A 16,197-nucleotide genomic window follows, 5' to 3' on the forward strand; every position below is an offset into this window, starting at 1 on the left:
TCTGGGGAGCGAGTGGGGGGAGATCCCGGGTCCCGGTGGAGGGGTCAGGGTTCTGGAGAAGTGTGGGATCCTGCGTGTCCCAACTTGGCAGGGGTACCTGGTCTCTGCTGGGGATGCGAGTGGGTGCCGGGGTGCGAGTCTGGAATCCACTGGCTGTTACAATGGAGGGGAATATGAGTGGGGGTCTTGGGCCCTGGCAGGTATTGAGGTCCTTGTGGGGCCAGGTTTAAGTGTCCCCTGGGAGGGTTCTGGGTAGGGATCTGGGGTGGGCGGGTGGGTCTCAGTGGAACTCCAATGATGAGGGTGGTCTGCGCAGGGTCGGGGGTGGGGTGCGGTGGGGTCCAGGGTCTGTGCGGGGTCCAGGGCTGGGGTGCTGGGTGGGTCCTGGGCAGGGGTGGGGGATCCGGGTGGGGGTCCCTTCTCTAGAGTTCCCTCCTTGGTTCCTAGTGCAGACTGCGGTCAGGAGGGGTCGGGGAGGGGTCCCAGGCCCGGATATCAGGTCGGGGTCCAGGGGAGGGGTCAATGTGCAGAGGTCTGGGGGTCTGGGCAGGAAGAAGGGGGGGTCCTGGGGCGGGAGTTTGGGGCCGGGTCGGGGTGGGAGTGGGGTCCCTGGGCGGGGTCCGGGAGGGGTTCTGGGGTCTTGGCAGGGCAGACAGGGGTCCATGGGCAGGGTCTGGGATCTGGGAGGGCTCGGGGAGGGGTCCTCGGGCGGGATCTGGGGTACGGGAGGGGCTCCGTGGGTCTGGGTGGGGTGGGGGGGTCCCGAGGCGGGGTCTAAGGTCTGGGCGGGGTCGGGGAGGGGTCCCCGGTTCCAGGAGGGGTTCCGGGGTCTGGGGTCCGGGAGGGGTTCCAGGGTCTGGGCGGGGTGGGGGAGGGGGTCCCCAGGCAGGGACCGGGGGTCGGGGCGGGGTTCCGGGGGTCTGGGCGGGGTCGGGGAGGGGTCCCGGGGAAGGGTCCCGGTTTCGGGAGGGGTTCCGGGTGTCCGGGCGGGGTCTGGGGTTCCTCGGGCAGGGTTCAAGGTCTGGGCGGGGTCGGGGAGGGGTCCCCGGGCGGGTTCCGGGTTCCGGGAGGGGTTCCGGGGATCTGGGCGGGGTCGGGGAGAGGTCCCGGGGCGGGGTCCGGGTTCTGGGAGGGCTTCCGGGGGTCTGGGCGGGATCGCGGAGGGTCCCTGGGCAGGTTCCCGGGGTCGGGGAGGGGTTTCGGGGGTTTGGGCGGGGTCGGGGAGGGGTCCCCGGGGAGGGTCCGGGGGTCGGGGCGGGGTCGGGAAGGGGTCCCCGGGCGGGGTCCTGGCTCCGGGCCCGGGGCGGGCGGGCGCGGAGGGCGGGCCGCGCGGGCGCGTTTCCGCCGGCCGGTGTCGCGCCGGGTCCCGGGGGCGGGCGGCGGCGGGCGGCGCGGAAGCGGCGGCCGGGCAGCCATGTCGCCTTTGTCTGCGGCTCGGGCGGCCCTGCGGGTCTACGCTGCGGGCGCGGCGGTGGTCCTGGCGCAGCTGCTGCGGCGCTGCCGCGGGGGCTTCGCGGAGCCAGGTCAGCAGGGCGCGGGCGCGCGGGCGGGGGGCTGCGGGCGGGCCGAGGCGGCGGGGGGCGGCGGGGGCGTTGGCGACACCGGGCCGGAGGCGCGCTCCCCGCTCGGCGGGACCCGGGGCGGGGGGGCGCGGGCGGGGGTTGTGGAGGCCAAGCGCGCCCCGGGTGCCTCTCGTGCGCGCGCGCCCCGGCTGCTCGCTCGTGCCTGCCCCGGGGCCGGGGTCTCCCGGAAGCCCGCGACCCCCGCCTCCCGGGTCACGGCCGGGCCCGCGCGCGCGCGCTCGACCTCGGGCGGCTATATGTACGCCGGCGGGGGTCGTGCGGAGGCCGCGCGCAGGCCGGGAGCGCGACGCCGCGGAGGCCCCTCCTTCCCCCCCAGCCCAGGATCAGGCGGCATTGGCCTTCCCGGAAGGCCTGGCCGCGGCGCCGCGGGGCCCAGCGCGCGGCCGGGGCACTGGGGAGCCGGCCGGTGCGAGCGGTGGAGCGCTGCCCGCCGGGGGCCAACTCCGTCCCCCTGCCCGGAACACCGCCGCGCACTCCCCGGGCCTTCGGGTCAGGACCCGCTCAAGCTCTGGTAAGCACGGCGGGACCTCCAGCGTGCTCGTGTGGATGCGCGCCCTGGCTCTCCGTAGACACATGCTCCGGGGCTGCAAAGCCAGAATCCGAGAGGCCTTTCTGTGTGCACGGCTGCACAGGGAATTACAAGAGCCCTGGTCTGTGGGCGCAGAAATGGCAGTTTATTTTTAGGTACCAAATCAGTATTTTCCAAAACAAAGTATTCAGTGGGAACTGGGGTGGGGTGCTCCCTTGTAGCTGCTAAGCTCGTTCCTGCACGGCCTAAGAGGAGACCCCTACTCTCAGCTGTACTTCTGCAATTAGAGAGTGTGCTGGGAAGGTCGGCTAGCCTCTGCAAACTCTCCTGAGATGAGCCACACACGTACCACCTATCCTTGCCAAAATACAGTTGACCTTTGAACAACACTGGTTTGAAGTGCCCACCTTCACTTACATGTCTCTCTTCTTTCTTTTTTTTGTTTGTTTGTTTTGGCAGACGCACTGCAGGATCCCATAAGTGCCCTTAGAATTTTCTTCCTCACATTTCCTCCTGTCCAGCTTCCTTCATTGTAAGAATAGAGCATCCAGTGCTTATAATACACAAAATATCGGGCAAATGCCCCGTAAGTCTTCTGGACAACTGTGGGCTTTTCGCAGCTATGTTTTGGGGGCCGTCAAAAGTTATAAGCGGGTTTTTCAGTGTGTGGCAACCCTCACGTGGTTTCAGCATCAACTGTGCTTTTGAATTCCTCTGGCTACCCACTAACGGTGGGAGGGGGGGCCCCTTTGGGCCACACTTGGAGAACCTCAGCTCTGAGTAGGAAGAACACATTTTTCAGTGAGCTCCCCGCCCCCCCCCCCAGAAGCCTCCACCCAGGGAAATGAATCTTTGTTTTACTTGAGCAAGCCTTTAACTTGTCTGATAACACTGGAATTTGTTTGTTTGTTTTTTTTTAACATATTTATGTACATTAGAAGTGAATGCCGGGTGAGTAAGAACCAGCAAGCTTGGAGGGGCTTAGGGACAGGGAAGTCAACACGTGGCCTTTTCAGTTAGCTTGTATACTGAGGGACGATGAGAAAGCAGTCAAAACCCGTGGAGCACTGTCACTTACACGTAACCCCGCGATGTCGCTCTGAGCCGGGTTTTGTCACCTGCCTAGGAGCCCCGTTCCGGGAGCTCCCCGGTCAATCTGGGAAAGGAATTTAGCCTTGGAGGTGGTGTCCCTGCACGGGCACACCAAAACGCGTGTTTGCAAAACTTGTTTGTGGTGTGTCGACATGGCTGGCTGGCCCTGTTCTTTCTACCTGTTGATTTAAAACAAACAAAATTGTGGAAATACAAAGTACTTGTGAAGTCACGTGCCTGCCAGACTGTGTGTTCCAGAAGAGGATCCTTATATAGAAGGATGAACGTTTGCTTTCTGGCCCTCCACGAGCCCCAGCCTGTCTGTCATCTTAGAAATGACTTTAGATATACTGGTGGGAGCACGTCCCCGCCCTGGGTCTGCTGGTGGCCCACATCCCAAGCGGCAAACCCACTGCTTTGCCTTTTAAAGCTTTTCTGATCAGCTCCTCGCTGCACTGGGTGTTTGGACGAGAGCCACTGAACTTTGCCCTGGGCCTGGAGCTAAACAGTAACAAAGACCCAGTTCCCATTTCCGGTTGGGAGTAACTTGACTTTTTTTTTTTTTTTTTTTTTTTTCTCTGAGCACTGTGACCAGGAAGATGGGCTTGGACCTTTTCGGGAAGGGGAATGCATGTGGCAGGTATGATGTCTGGGGTCACTTAGGTTGTAGGAAGAAAGGAAGAGATAAGAGTGCAGTTGTCCTGAATGTTAAGATGTCCTAATTTCTTAACATTTATCCAAAAGCAAGACCATTTACAGACTCAGGATTGATGGTCTGGTTTGCAGATTCTCTGTCTTCTGAAGACTGTCCAGGTGGCCCACACGGTGAGGTGTGTCTGTTCATCACATCTTAAAATACATGATTTAACTAACCGCGTTTCGTATCCGAATGTCACCCCAAAACTGGCCTAAAAGTTGCTCCAAGTTGCTGTGTTCTGTAGACATGTGGTCACATGTGCAGGACCAACAAAGGGGTTATCTGTTGGAAATTAAATGTCTCCATGCATCGGTGCGTTTTGAAAAGGAGACAAGGTCTACTTGATGTGTTTTTTTCTAGTTCTGATATTGTACAGAGTTTCCCTTAAAAATTCTGTTGGGGGGGGCGCCTGGGTGGCTCAGTCGTTAAGCGTCTGCCTTCGGCTCGGGTCATGATCCCGGGGTCCTGGGATCGAGCCCCGCGTTGGGCTCCCTGCTCAGCCCCTGCTGGTGCTCGTGCTCTCTCTCTCGCTCTCAAATAAATAAAATCTTAAAAATTCCGTTAGAAGTAAGCAGGCTTCTTGGTACGGAAAGTGGACTCACTTGTACGTGCTGAACCTTTGGAGGCCATACCCACTGCAAACTATGTCAACCAGCCCACTTACCGAGCTATTTTGGGAGGGCTCTTAGTTTCCAGACTACAGGGGGTTAAAACACCTATCCACAGAAAGTGAATTCTTGTTGCTTTTGTGCACACGTGGACACGGACCATGGCTCCAGGGAGGTGAAACCTGGGCATTTGAACATCATGATTTAGGGTCCCTTTCCTCTCCAAATAAAAGGAGGACCCCAAAAGAGCGTTTGTTTAGGCAGGTTTTGCCTGCTAGGAATTAAAGCAGAAATTTAAAAACGAGTTTAAGATCGTGTTTAAAATAACAAAGACAAGCCAGTTGCCTGTAACTACCAGTGATACGGGTTTTTCAGACTCTGAACAACTCCATTCTCCAAGACACAGAGTAGGCTAGTGGGCGCCGTGGCCCCCTGGTCCGTGTTTGCTGGCCTCTTGAGCTCCAGGCTGTGGGGAAGGCAGCTGGCTCTCCGTCCTGCTGCGTCTGCCCCCCACCCCCGGGACGCGCTGTTGGGGTGGCAGTGTGGGAGAAAACCGGCTTTTCTCGTGCAAAAGGCAGGACCTCTCAGGACCCCCGGGGAGGGGCTTGGAGACTGTCCCCCAGAGGTGCCTGAACCACCTGCCAAGGATGAGCGGAGAAAGCCTGCCTTGAAGAAACCTTTACTGGTGACTGTGACCAACGCCATTGTGGGCCGAGCGGTACAGATGGTGGCGGCAGGCAGCCCTGCCCAGGGGCCTTCCAGGGGCTCGCCGGAAACATCCCCTGCTCGTCGCCTGCTTTCCTGGGGGCCCCCAGAGATCCTGACGTAAGTGTGCACCCAAGGAGAGCAAGGCCCAGCCAGTGGTGCCTCCATAAGAATCCGTTTAGTTGGGGATTCCTTGTTTCTTGTGTGTGTGGCATGTAGCTCAGGGTCTCGTGACCTCGTTCAGCTAAATTAGTGATAATTATTAAAACCGTGATAATAATGCCATAGGAAGACCTGATACCGCCGAATTGTGCTGCCGGGGTAGGATGGACCCGCTCATACTCCAGAGCCAGCATGCAGCGCTTTGGTTCCTTCCCCGGTCCCTCGACGGCCGTTCCTTGTCCAGGTGCGCGATCCTGACTGGACTGCAGAACGTGCAGCTTGGGGTCTCCTCTTTCCGCAAGCCATGGCTGTGTTGGATTCCCTCCACCTGTCCTGCAGATCCTGGGCCTCGTCTCTTTCCTTCCTACGTACAGTTGCCCACAGAACAGTGTCCTCCAACCAGCCCAGGTACCATAATGCCCCATTAATCGGGCCTATTGTGATGTCTTCCTGAAAAGCCTCATGAAGGCCAGTGTGGTGGGGTGTGGCTGTCTGTGAGGACATGGGGGGCATTTTGGGCATGAGGCTGACACTCAGTATCTTTTAAGGTTTGACCCTAGTCTAAAGAATGCCCTGGGTCAGCCTTACCCTAGTACCCACTGGCTTAAAAGCTCAAAAATTCATCCTTTCCCAGCTCTGGACACCAGAGTCTGAGATCCAGGCAGGGCAGGACCGCTGAGATCCGGGTGGCACATGGTCACGATCCCTCCCGAGGCACCAGGAAAGGGTCCTTCCCCCTTTTTTACCAGCTTCTGGGGGCTCCTGGCTTGTGGCCACATCCTTCCCATGACCTTATGATCCTTGACTTAACACACCTGGGTCCTGTTTCAAATAAGGTTCCATTCACAGGTTCTGGGAGTACCTGAATTCCAGTGGGGGCCACTCTGCGATCCCCTGTAGACATGGAGACTTTGCTCTGAACATATTCCCGATACTCAGAAAATGCCTGGTTGGTGCAGTTTGTCATTTAACCCCCCGAGCACTGTACAGCGGGTTGAAAAGTTGCAGAGTTAACAGACACCTTTGAACAGAACTCAGCTGCCATTCTGGGGAGTCTCTGCCCAGACTGGCGGCTCCGAGGGACCCAACGTGGGGGCATCAGGGACAACGGGAGCCCTCGGGGCTGGCTTCTGGGTCGACAAAGCCTCCCCTCCGAGAGCCTGGTGATGCTGAAACCCGTGCACAGCAAATGTATATCTGTGCGTACAGGTATGATTGCCCACGGTGGGCATTTTGAGAAGCTCCAGGGATCAAGATGTCCATTACCGCCCCACTAAGGTGACCGATGATGGATGTGCCAAAGATAAAAGGACTGCATGCCACGTTCCAAAAGGCGTCATTTTAAAACGTAAAATTTGGGGAAAAACAAAACAAAAGTAGCCATGCTTCTTAGCCAACTTAAAGACTGTCCAAATTAAAATCCTGTTTTTGCTTCTTGGATGCCCGTGACAAACCTCGGGTTCTGTGGTGCCTCACATTCTTGCTGACAAGGAGGCCAGAGGTGCTGGTGGTGACGGTGGTTCCTCCTGGGCTGGCGCCCGTGCTGGGGCACGTGGGCTTCCGCACGCAGCCAGCAGCTCGTTCACCCCAAAAGTGACCCTGCCTGGCTGGTGCTGGGTTGGTGGACCGCCTAGCACAGGAAACAGTAAACAGCCGAGATGGGCCAGGTGCTCTAAGGACCGAGAAACTCAAAGATGCGCATGTTTGCAGCCACTGTGCACGTAGGAGCGCACATGTGCACATAGGAGCGCAGATACGCACGTTTTTCAGGCGCGTGGAGTCCTTGCGCCCATAGGAGCGCAGATACGCACGTTTTTCAGACGCGTGGAGTCCTTGTGCCCGTAAGAGCGCAGATGCGCACGTTTTCAGACGCGTGGAGTTGCTGCGCACACTGCGCATAGGAGTGACCTGCAGGGAAGAGGCGCTCACCTGTCAGAGTGCACCCTCCGCTTTGCCAAAGCCACGCGCACTCGGAAAGGTGGCCCCGTGGGGTCCCTCTGCCCCGTGGCTTGGAGACAGAGCTGCTTCAGCGTGTGGCGTGCGCTCGCTCCTCGCAGGGCACCCCCCCTCCTGTGCCTGGGCCCCTTCTCACGCTGTGTTTGTCTTGCTGCTTCTCAGCAGGTGCGCAGGAATGAGTGGAGGCCCCGCAGGCGGGCCGCGGCGCAGAAGCCATGGAGGCGAAAGGCCTGGACCCGTCCCAGACAGACCTCAAGTTAGTGGCCCACCCACGCGCCAAGAGCAAAGTATGGAAGTACTTTGGCTTCGACACCAACGCCGAGGGCTGCATCCTGCAGTGGAAGAAGATCTACTGTCGCATCTGCATGGCCCAGATCGCCTACTCCGGCAACACCTCCAACCTCTCCTATCACCTGGAGAAGAATCACCCCGACGAGTTCTGTGAGTTCGTCAAGAGCAACACGGAGCAGATGCGTGAGGCCTTCGCCACCGCCTTCTCCAAGCTGAAGCCCGAGGCGTCGCAGCTGACCCCACCGGACACGCTGGCCGCCAAGGCTGGCCACGGCCACGAGAGCAAGCGGCAGCAGGAGCTCACGGCCGCTGTCATCGGCCTCATCTGTGAGGGCCTGTACCCCGCGTCCATCGTGGACGAGCCCACGTTCAAGGTGCTGCTGAAGACGGCCGACCCCCGGTACGAGCTGCCCAGCAGGAAATTCCTCTGCAGCAAGGCCATCCCCGAGAAGTACGGCGCTGTGCGTGAGGCCGTCCTCAAGGAGCTCAGCGACGCATCCTGGTGCGGCATCTCCACGGACATGTGGAGGAGCGAGAACCAGAACCGTGCCTATGTCACGCTGGCCGCCCACTTCCTGGGCGGTGGGGCCCCCGGCTGCCTGTCCGTGGGCTCCCGCTGCCTGAAGACCTTCGAGGTCCCCGAGGACAACACGGCCGAGTCCATCACCAGGGTCCTGTACGAGGCCTTCATCGAGTGGGGCATCAGCGCCAAGGTGTTCGGGGCCACCACGGACTGTGGCAAGGACATCGTGAAGGCGTGCTCCCTGCTGGACATCTCGGTGCAGATGCCCTGCCTGGGGCACACGTTCAACGCGGGCATCCAGCAGGCCCTGCAGCTGCCCAAGCTTGCCGGGCTGTTGGCCCGCTGCCGCAAGCTGGTGGAGTACTTCCAGCAGTCGACCGTGGCCATGTACATGCTGTATGAGAAGCAGAAGCAGCAGAACATGGCGCACTGCATGTTGGTGAGCAACCGCGTGTCCTGGTGGGGCAGCACGCTGGCCATGCTGCAGCGCCTCAAGGAGCAGCAGTTTGTCATCGCGGGCGTGCTGGTAGAGGACAGCAACAACCACCACCTGATGCTGGAGGCCGCCGAGTGGGCCACCATCGCGGGGCTGGTGGAGCTGCTGCAGCCCTTCAAGCAGGTGGCCGACATGCTCTCCGCCTCCAAGTACCCCACCATCAGCATGGTGAAGCCCCTGCTGCACATGCTGCTCAACACCACGCTCAACATCAAGGAGACCGACTGCAAGGAGCTCAGCATGGCCAAGGAGGTCATCGCCAAGGAGCTGTCCAAGACCTACCAGGAGGCGCCCGAGATCGACATGTTCCTCAACGTGGCCACCTTCCTGGACCCGCGCTACAAGCGCCTGCCCTTCCTGTCTGCCTTCGAGAGGCAGCAGGTGGAGAACAGGGTGGTGGAGGAGGCCAAGGGCCTGCTGGACAAGGTCAAGGACGCTGGCGGGGGCTACCGGACGGCGGAGGACAAGATGTACGCGCTGCCCGAGGAGCCCCCGGTGAAAAAGCTGGTGCTGGCGTCCACGCCGCCGCCCACCAGCGTCATCAACAGCATGCTGGCCGAGATCTTCTGCCAGACGGGGGGCGTGGAGGACCAGGAGGAGTGGCACGCGCAGGTGGTGGAGGAGCTGAGCAACTTCAAGTCGCAGAAGGTGCTGGGCCTCAACGAGGACCCCCTCAAGTGGTGGTCCGACCGCCTGGCGCTCTTCCCCGTGCTGCCCAAGGTGCTGCAGAAATACTGGTGCGTGGCGGCCACGCGCGTCTTCCCGGAGCGACTCTTTGGCTCCTCCGCCAACGTGGTCAGCGCCAAGAGGAACCGACTGGCGCCGGCGCACGTGGACGAGCAGATCTTCCTGTACGAGAACGCGCGCAGCGGCACCGAGGCCGAGCCCGAGGACGAGGACGAGGGCGAATGGGGCCTGGACCACGAGCAGGTGTTCCCCCTAGGGGATGCCGTGCACGCCGGCTTCTTTGGCATCAGGGACGGCGGCTTCGTGTAGGTGCCGGCGGGGTGGGGGTGGGGTCGCCGTGGCGCTGGACCCCGCGGATGTTCCGCTGTGAATACCCACTGCCTGCGTGTGCGTGTGCGTGGGTGGCCGGGCCGAGGAGAGCAAAGGCACAGGAGGGAAACATGGGGCTGCTGTGCGCGTCTTTCTTCGGGGAGCCCAGTCTCATCGTCGCAAAGTGGCAGAAATCGACAGAGAAAGTTCTAGAAGTCCCCACGCGCACCTGCTGGCTGCTGGTTGCAGATAACGAACTCCGGGAGCAGCGCGCAGCCAGCAGGGACGGACGGTCGGAGGGAGGGAGCCCCGTTCGCTTCCTACATAAATTAATTCCACCCCCAAGGCCGTCCTGTTCTCCGCGGGATGGTTTGCGATAAACCCCAGAAAAACATCCAAACTCCCACATCCTTCCCGGCCCACACGCCTTCGCTAGGCCTTCCCGGACCTGTTGCGCACAGGAGCTCGTGTTTACTGCCCAGCGGAAGCACACACTTTGCCTTTGGCACGGCCGGGGACACCCCTCTCCGGCCCTCGCGCCCCGTGCGGGAGACGCACAAGCTTTGGGTTTGGTGCAAAGCATGAAAAGAGCAATAGGGTGCGGGCCGTGGGGACAACGCAGGCAAAGTAGTGGACGCGCTGTGTCTTCTGCCTTTTGTCGCCTCGCTGCATTTCGCTCTGTGCACATGGTCCTGGTGACCCTGAGGCGCTTGGGTCCTATCCGTGCGCATGGGTGTGCGCACGTGTCTCATGCTTAAAAGGGGCCCTTTCCCCAAGATGACCACCAGGCCCCCCGCCCTCGGGAGCCCCGCTTTCCAAAATTACCAGGGGCCCAAGTGTGCCGAGGGTGATTTCAATTTCTCCACGGGGCCACGGACGCTTGCGTTTTGTCTTTTCAACACCGCACCGCGGGGGCCCGCTGATTTTTTTAAAAAACGGACCATGGGACATTTTGGCCTTGATTTCGGGGTCGTTCCGGCTGTTCGCAGAAACCCGAGACGCTGGCGACGTTCTGTGTGGCTGAGCACCTCCGAGAGCGTCATGGACGTTTAAGGAGGCGGATATGTCCCTTTCCTCGGGAGGGTGACCCCTCCCCCGCTGGTGTTGATGAGAGGAGGAACTTGTATCTTGACGCATCCGACTGGGTTTGAGCCTTCCTCATGGGATGGATGCTTTTTTTTTTTCTTCTTATTTAACGCTTTCAAATTTGACTCTTGTTCAATAAACCCAAGAAACAGATGAGCTCCTAATTTATTTGTCTGATGTGTGTTCATTGTGACAGAAGCTCTCCAGTAACGGGGTGGGGGGGAGGGGCTTTTGTTTCTTTCTTGAAAGAGGTTTCCGGGCCACAAAGAATGAGTCCATGGTGCTTTGTCCTGGGGTCCTTGCAAATGACAAAGAGTCTGATCCATTCTAGGTATTTGTGCAACCCAAATTCTATGTGAATAAAGCCACCACTTGGTGATGGGCTGTCTGGCGGGGGGCCTTTTGCATTTTCCTGCCGCTTGGTGACGTGCTGCCCAGGAGCAGGCCTTTTGCATTTTCCTTCACTGGCTTGTCTTCAGCGAATGGTTTTATGAGCCCCAGCCTTTCTGAGTGGTGAGCGTGGACCTTTCATTTGTACAGTTGACTGTTGCCCAGCCTGTCCTGCCTCCTCTTAACAAAACAAGGCACCACACGGACAGACAAATGGACAAGGCACGTTGACCTGCACCGTCGCAGCCTTCTCTTCCTGCAGGGAATTGGCCGCCGTGTTGCTGGGTTGGGGCTAACTAAATATTTCCATTTCACACACACGTGGAGTTAAGATGGGGCCACTTTCGGCCACAGGGACTGACGTCGAATGTGGCCAATGTCCGGTGGTCCCCGGGGAGCACGTCCTTGGCTGTGTCTGGTAATGGGCACCAGCTGTGCCCATCCTCGAGCATGGGTGCTACACGTACAGCCCCTGGCGGCACGCATTCTCCTCTCTGGGTCCGCACCCCCCCCCCCCCCCACTCAGCTTCCTCACAGGTGTGCGTCTGTGTGGGATTTATGCTCACGTCTTACTCTAAAGCCCTAAGTCTGAGCTGGGTTTTTGTTGTTGTTGTTGTTGGGGGGTTAATCCGGGGGGCCTTCCCGAGTTGGTTCTTGGGCGCCGTAGAGGCTCATTCCCGCTCAGCATTGGTCTGTGTGACGGTGGCTCTCAGGACCCAGGGCAGATCCGGCTCCCGTTGTCCCTGAGGAAGGAGGTATTTGTGGCTTTGTGGAGTACGCGGTCCCATCAGGGTGTGGCTGTGGTCCCGTAGATCTGCGCACGGCATGGGCGCCAGGTGGCGTGCTCCAGGCCCCAATCCCCGTGTCGCGTCTTCCCCGCAATGTTCCTGTCCTTCCGACGTTGCTCCAGCCATTTGCAAACATGAGACTCGTATAGGGTTTAGCACAACGGTCGCATGAAGCCTGCCATCCTCCTTCGGAGGTCCCGAGGCACGCACAGCAGCCCCATCCTGTTAGCACATGGGCATCTCAGACGTCTGACGTAATCCTGTGCCCACATCCTGCTTCCCAGGACATGGGCTGTAGCCGCCGTGTAGACCAGATCTGCTTGCCAGAAACACAGACCCAGCCTCCCCCATGGGATCCGTGATTCCAAACCTGCATCATTCCTGGGTTCCCTGGGTGCCCCTGCATGTCAGGACCCTGTAGTCTGTTTCTCCAAGGTTGGGGGACTCTGTGCAGCCCCTTGGTTGGGGATGTTGGCCTTCGTTATTCTGGGAGGATTCTCAGAATATCTGCTCGGCAGTCAGACCTCTGGTGATAGGCAAGCTCCAGATGCTTGTCCAGCCTCCTGATTCCAGGGCAGTTCGGCTTCTTGATTGTTCCAGACGTGCTGCATTCTCGTGGAGACATGAGACAAGGTGTGCGTTTCGCAGGTGGCAGATGACCTGTGCTGGGGGGGGGGGGGCTTCTTGGCGGGAATGGGCTGTCCTGTTCTCTGTTAGAACCTGTCTCTGAAGCAGGGCACTTCCCGAGAGTTTATTGTGGGGTGAATGGCACCCTTGCTTCTCATCTCAGAGGTTCTGGGAGATGGTACTTGAGGAGGCTTTTCTTCCTAGGTAGCTCATGGCTGGGTTTTCCCGGAAAGAACCCGTTGACTGTGCAGCAGGCAAGGAAAGATGGTGCCTCGTGCACAGTACTGGGGACATCAGCACTGTGCTTTGTGGGCATCTTGAAATTTCACTGTGATTCTGTCCCTGGCTAACAGGTTACATACGTGGTAAGCCTTGTGATTCCGTGCCTGTGTGGAATGGATGCCATATAGCTCCTGTCTGTGTCCTCTATGTGTCTATGGTCTATTGTATATTCTACCTGCCTATCGATTATCTATGTTTCTATGTGTTTTCTATCATGTATCTATTATTTGTCAATCCAACCATCCATTGATCCATCCATCCACTCATCCATCCATCCATCCATCCATCCATCCATCCATCCATCCATCCTATAGTTTTGTGGTTAAACTGAAGGTGCATTGAGTGACTTTTATTCTACCTCCATGACATTTAATGGGTTGATGATGTTTCCTTATGGGACAGCTGTCATCAATTGATGTGTCGCGGATTTGCAGTTTTGCTCACTTTCTAAATCATTCTGGAAGGAACCATGTGATTCCTACAGTCAAGCCTCCCCAGGTCACAGGGAACGTCCAAGGACTGGACCTTTCAAGCTTCTGTGCCAGGGGAGGTGGGTAGAGCATCCATCTGCACTCAGTGCCTGGTCCCCTGCCTCCTAGGCTGGCATGGCTCCCAACCCTTCACACACATTTGGCTAGGGAGATAAGACATTAGGGTCAGGTCAGCAGACTGCAATGTCAGCCACCTGCAGGGGACACTAAGGCAGGGCCCTGCAGGGGATGGGCAGAGTGGATGTTGGCTGCCTTGGGACTTCCCCAAAGAGGAGCCTGTTCCTTACAGGCTGGGCTGTGAGCCTGGAGAGGGGTTCTCCAGAGGGCCACACACGGGGAGGTCCAGGCAGGGCAAAGACACCAGGGTGCAGGCATCTGAGCCAAAACAGGCTGCCTGGCTGGTGTCCAGCATGAAGGACACCCCCTTGGAGGGGCTGGCGAGGGTGTGGGTGGCAGGCTGGCTGAGCCCCTCCCTGGCCTTGTCTTTTCCTGGCCACCCCAGTAAGGAGTTTGAACGCATTAGGCCTGGACACGTGGTTGGACAGGAGGTGCAGATACACAGTCGGGGTCGTGGCGGGCAGAGCAGGGAGTGATGGTCGTGGAAGAAAGGAGTCTGGAGAGATGCTGGAGCTCTGTCTCTTCATCATGTGAGGTCAGAGCAAAAAGGTGGCCGTTGACAAACCAGGGGGTGGGTTTTCACCAGACACTGAACCAGCGGGCACCTGGATCTCCCACTTCCAGCCTCCAGGACCTCGAGAAGTAAACGTGTGTCGTTTTAAAGCCGCTCCTTTCTAGGGTGTTATGCAGGCTGTGTGAGTCAGGGATGTGTAGAGAAACAGAACCCATAGCTCGTGTGACGCGTTCTCCCCCTTCCTGCACGTTCTCTGATGCTTTTCAGACCGTCAACTGATTAGACGAGGCCCACCCACAGTGCAGAAGGCCCTTGGCTTTACTCTGCACCAGATGCAATGCTCATCTCTTCCAGAAACACCCTCACAGACAGACACACCCAGGAGGAATGTGTCACCAGCTCTCTGAGCTTCCCTCAATCCATGTGTGACGAACCCTCACTCGAGCTGGCTCCTACAAGTACCTGAGTGGGTGCAGCTGGGCTGGGTCCCAACCGTCACATCCCCCATCCACGCTCCCCAGGAACCACGCTGCTTTCCCATAGTGCTCATGGTTTGCTCTCAGCGCACAGTAGGGAGCAAACCCTCCTTGCACAACGGTGCTCCTTGGAAATACCAACAACACGCCCGGAAAACACCCTCTGTGTTTTCCACACGGGGCATGTTTTCTTCTTCCCATTTATCCTCACACCACCGGGGACCCTCCCCAGACGGCTGTGTCCGTGGGTGTTCACCCTTCCTCAACATCATGTTTGTTTTTTAATTAATAGATTTTATTTTTTATTTTTAGAGTGGTTTTAGGTCCAGCCTAAAATAAAAACATATCCGGCATGCAATTAAATATGTCCAGTAGCAACATTGAGGGGAACATACAGAAATTTCCCATGTACCCCCATGACCACACACATGCGTAGCCTCCCCAGCATCCATACCTGCCCCATAGACGGTACGTTTCCTACAATCGACGAACTCGCACAAACACATCATTAGCACCCACATGCATACTTTACGTTAGGGCTTCTTCTTGGGGTTGTACATACTGTGGGTTTGCAGACATGTGCAATGACACGTGTGCATCATTATTGAGTCGCGCAGACGACTGGCACCTCCCTAAAAATCCTCAGTGCTGCACCTGCCCATCCCTCGTCCCCCATCCCTGGCCGACCACTGATCTTTCTCCTGTCTCCGCGGTTTTGCCTTTTCTGGAATGTCCTAGAGCCGGAATCACACAGGATGGAGCCTTTTCAGACCGGCTCCCTTCCCTTCTCAGCATGCACGTAAGGTAACTTTGTGCCTTCTCACGGCTTGATAGATCATTTCTATTTAGCACTGACTAATACTCCCCTTGCCTGAACAGACTGCACCTTACGCATCATCCATCCACCTGCTGAAGGTCACCTGCATCATCTTTCCGAAGAGAGCACATTATGCCCTGGTCCCTTTGGGGTCAGAACGTGTGAAAAACAGTTTTCCGACGGTGTTGTCTTCCTGCTGTTTGAGGCAGCGTGCGGGGCTGGCTGGATCTCTGAGTTGTTTCTCTGGTCAGCTGTCCACGGGGAGCCCCGTTTCAAGCCCGGGATGCTGGAGCAGCTTTCCTGGGGCAAGACTGAGCATTTGGAGGAAGCACAGAGCTTGTTCCCGCTGCAACATGAGCTCGTCCCTGCACAGTGCACGTGGGATTGGGCCAAGAGCCTGGGTCTGGGGAGGGCTGGTCCATTAGGGAAGTAATTCCAGCCCCGCTCCCCCCCATCTCCTGATTTCAGACCACCTCTGCGATGCAGCCGGGGTGGTGAGCTCATTCCCTTTGCCGCACGGTGGTGTGTGTCGATCTCCAGGCGGTGGTCACGGGTCCTCACGGCGGCGGCCCTGAGACGGAAGGCTTATGAGCACAGAAGGCAAGCTTGTTGGGCGGCAGACAGCCCAGCGTCCGGCTCCAGTTCTCCCTCTTCTGCCAACCATTGAAGGCACAAGGACCTATTTGCCTGACATCTGCGCTGGTGTATCATGGTGTCGAGATGTGCTGGTATGTGCTGGACACCCGGTCCTCCGCTCATGACCGTGGCACCATGTTGGTGCATCATCCACGCTTCTCTGGCTCAGCTGGCCGTCCCCCACCTGGGTCCCTGCCATTTCTGTTGCTGACCTCAGGCTTTGCTCCACCAGCGTGCTCCACAAGGAGGTCCTCCCTTTCCAGGGAGCCTGCCGTGCACAGGGCGTCTGGGTCTTGGCTTCCGCCCAGTGCTTTTTTGGGGATTACCGCTCTGGT

General features: G+C 58.4%; 2 protein-coding genes across 7 annotated transcripts in view; both read left to right on the forward strand.

Moving 5' to 3' along the window:
• The first annotated feature begins 1,356 nt into the window (after positions 1-1,356).
• Positions 1,357-16,197, forward strand: part of DHRSX (dehydrogenase/reductase X-linked) — a 152,827-nt gene continuing 137,986 nt past the window's right edge. For 2 of the 3 annotated variants that reach the window (XM_028114960.2, XM_028114959.2), the window contains exon 1: positions 1,357-1,523. In XM_028114960.2, coding sequence (XP_027970761.1) covers positions 1,415-1,523 — 109 coding nt within the window. In that variant the 5' untranslated portion in view covers positions 1,357-1,414. Of the gene's footprint in view, positions 1,524-2,077; positions 2,095-3,787; positions 3,845-16,197 lie in introns of those variants that run through there. The other variant, XM_028114961.2, reaches the window with a different exon arrangement.
• ZBED1 (zinc finger BED-type containing 1) lies at positions 1,433-10,888 on the forward strand. Of its 4 annotated transcripts, none has more exons than XM_028114954.2 (2): positions 1,433-1,523; positions 7,495-10,888. In XM_028114954.2, the coding sequence occupies exon 2, from the start codon at positions 7,548-7,550 to the stop codon at positions 9,636-9,638; it is 2,091 nt and encodes a 696-aa protein (XP_027970755.1). In that variant the 5' UTR covers positions 1,433-1,523; positions 7,495-7,547; the 3' UTR covers positions 9,639-10,888. The 4 variants fall into 4 exon arrangements, with proteins under 4 accessions (XP_027970755.1, XP_027970757.1, XP_027970756.1 ...); XM_028114956.2 differs by lacking the exon at positions 1,433-1,523 and adding an exon at positions 2,030-2,094; XM_028114955.2 differs by lacking the exon at positions 1,433-1,523 and adding an exon at positions 3,820-3,844.

Source organism: Eumetopias jubatus, unplaced genomic scaffold (assembly GCF_037043125.1).
Source record: "Eumetopias jubatus isolate StellerSeaLion01/CBP00866 unplaced genomic scaffold, mEumJub1_p1.0 scaffold_11, whole genome shotgun sequence".
NCBI lineage: Eukaryota > Metazoa > Chordata > Mammalia > Carnivora > Otariidae > Eumetopias > Eumetopias jubatus.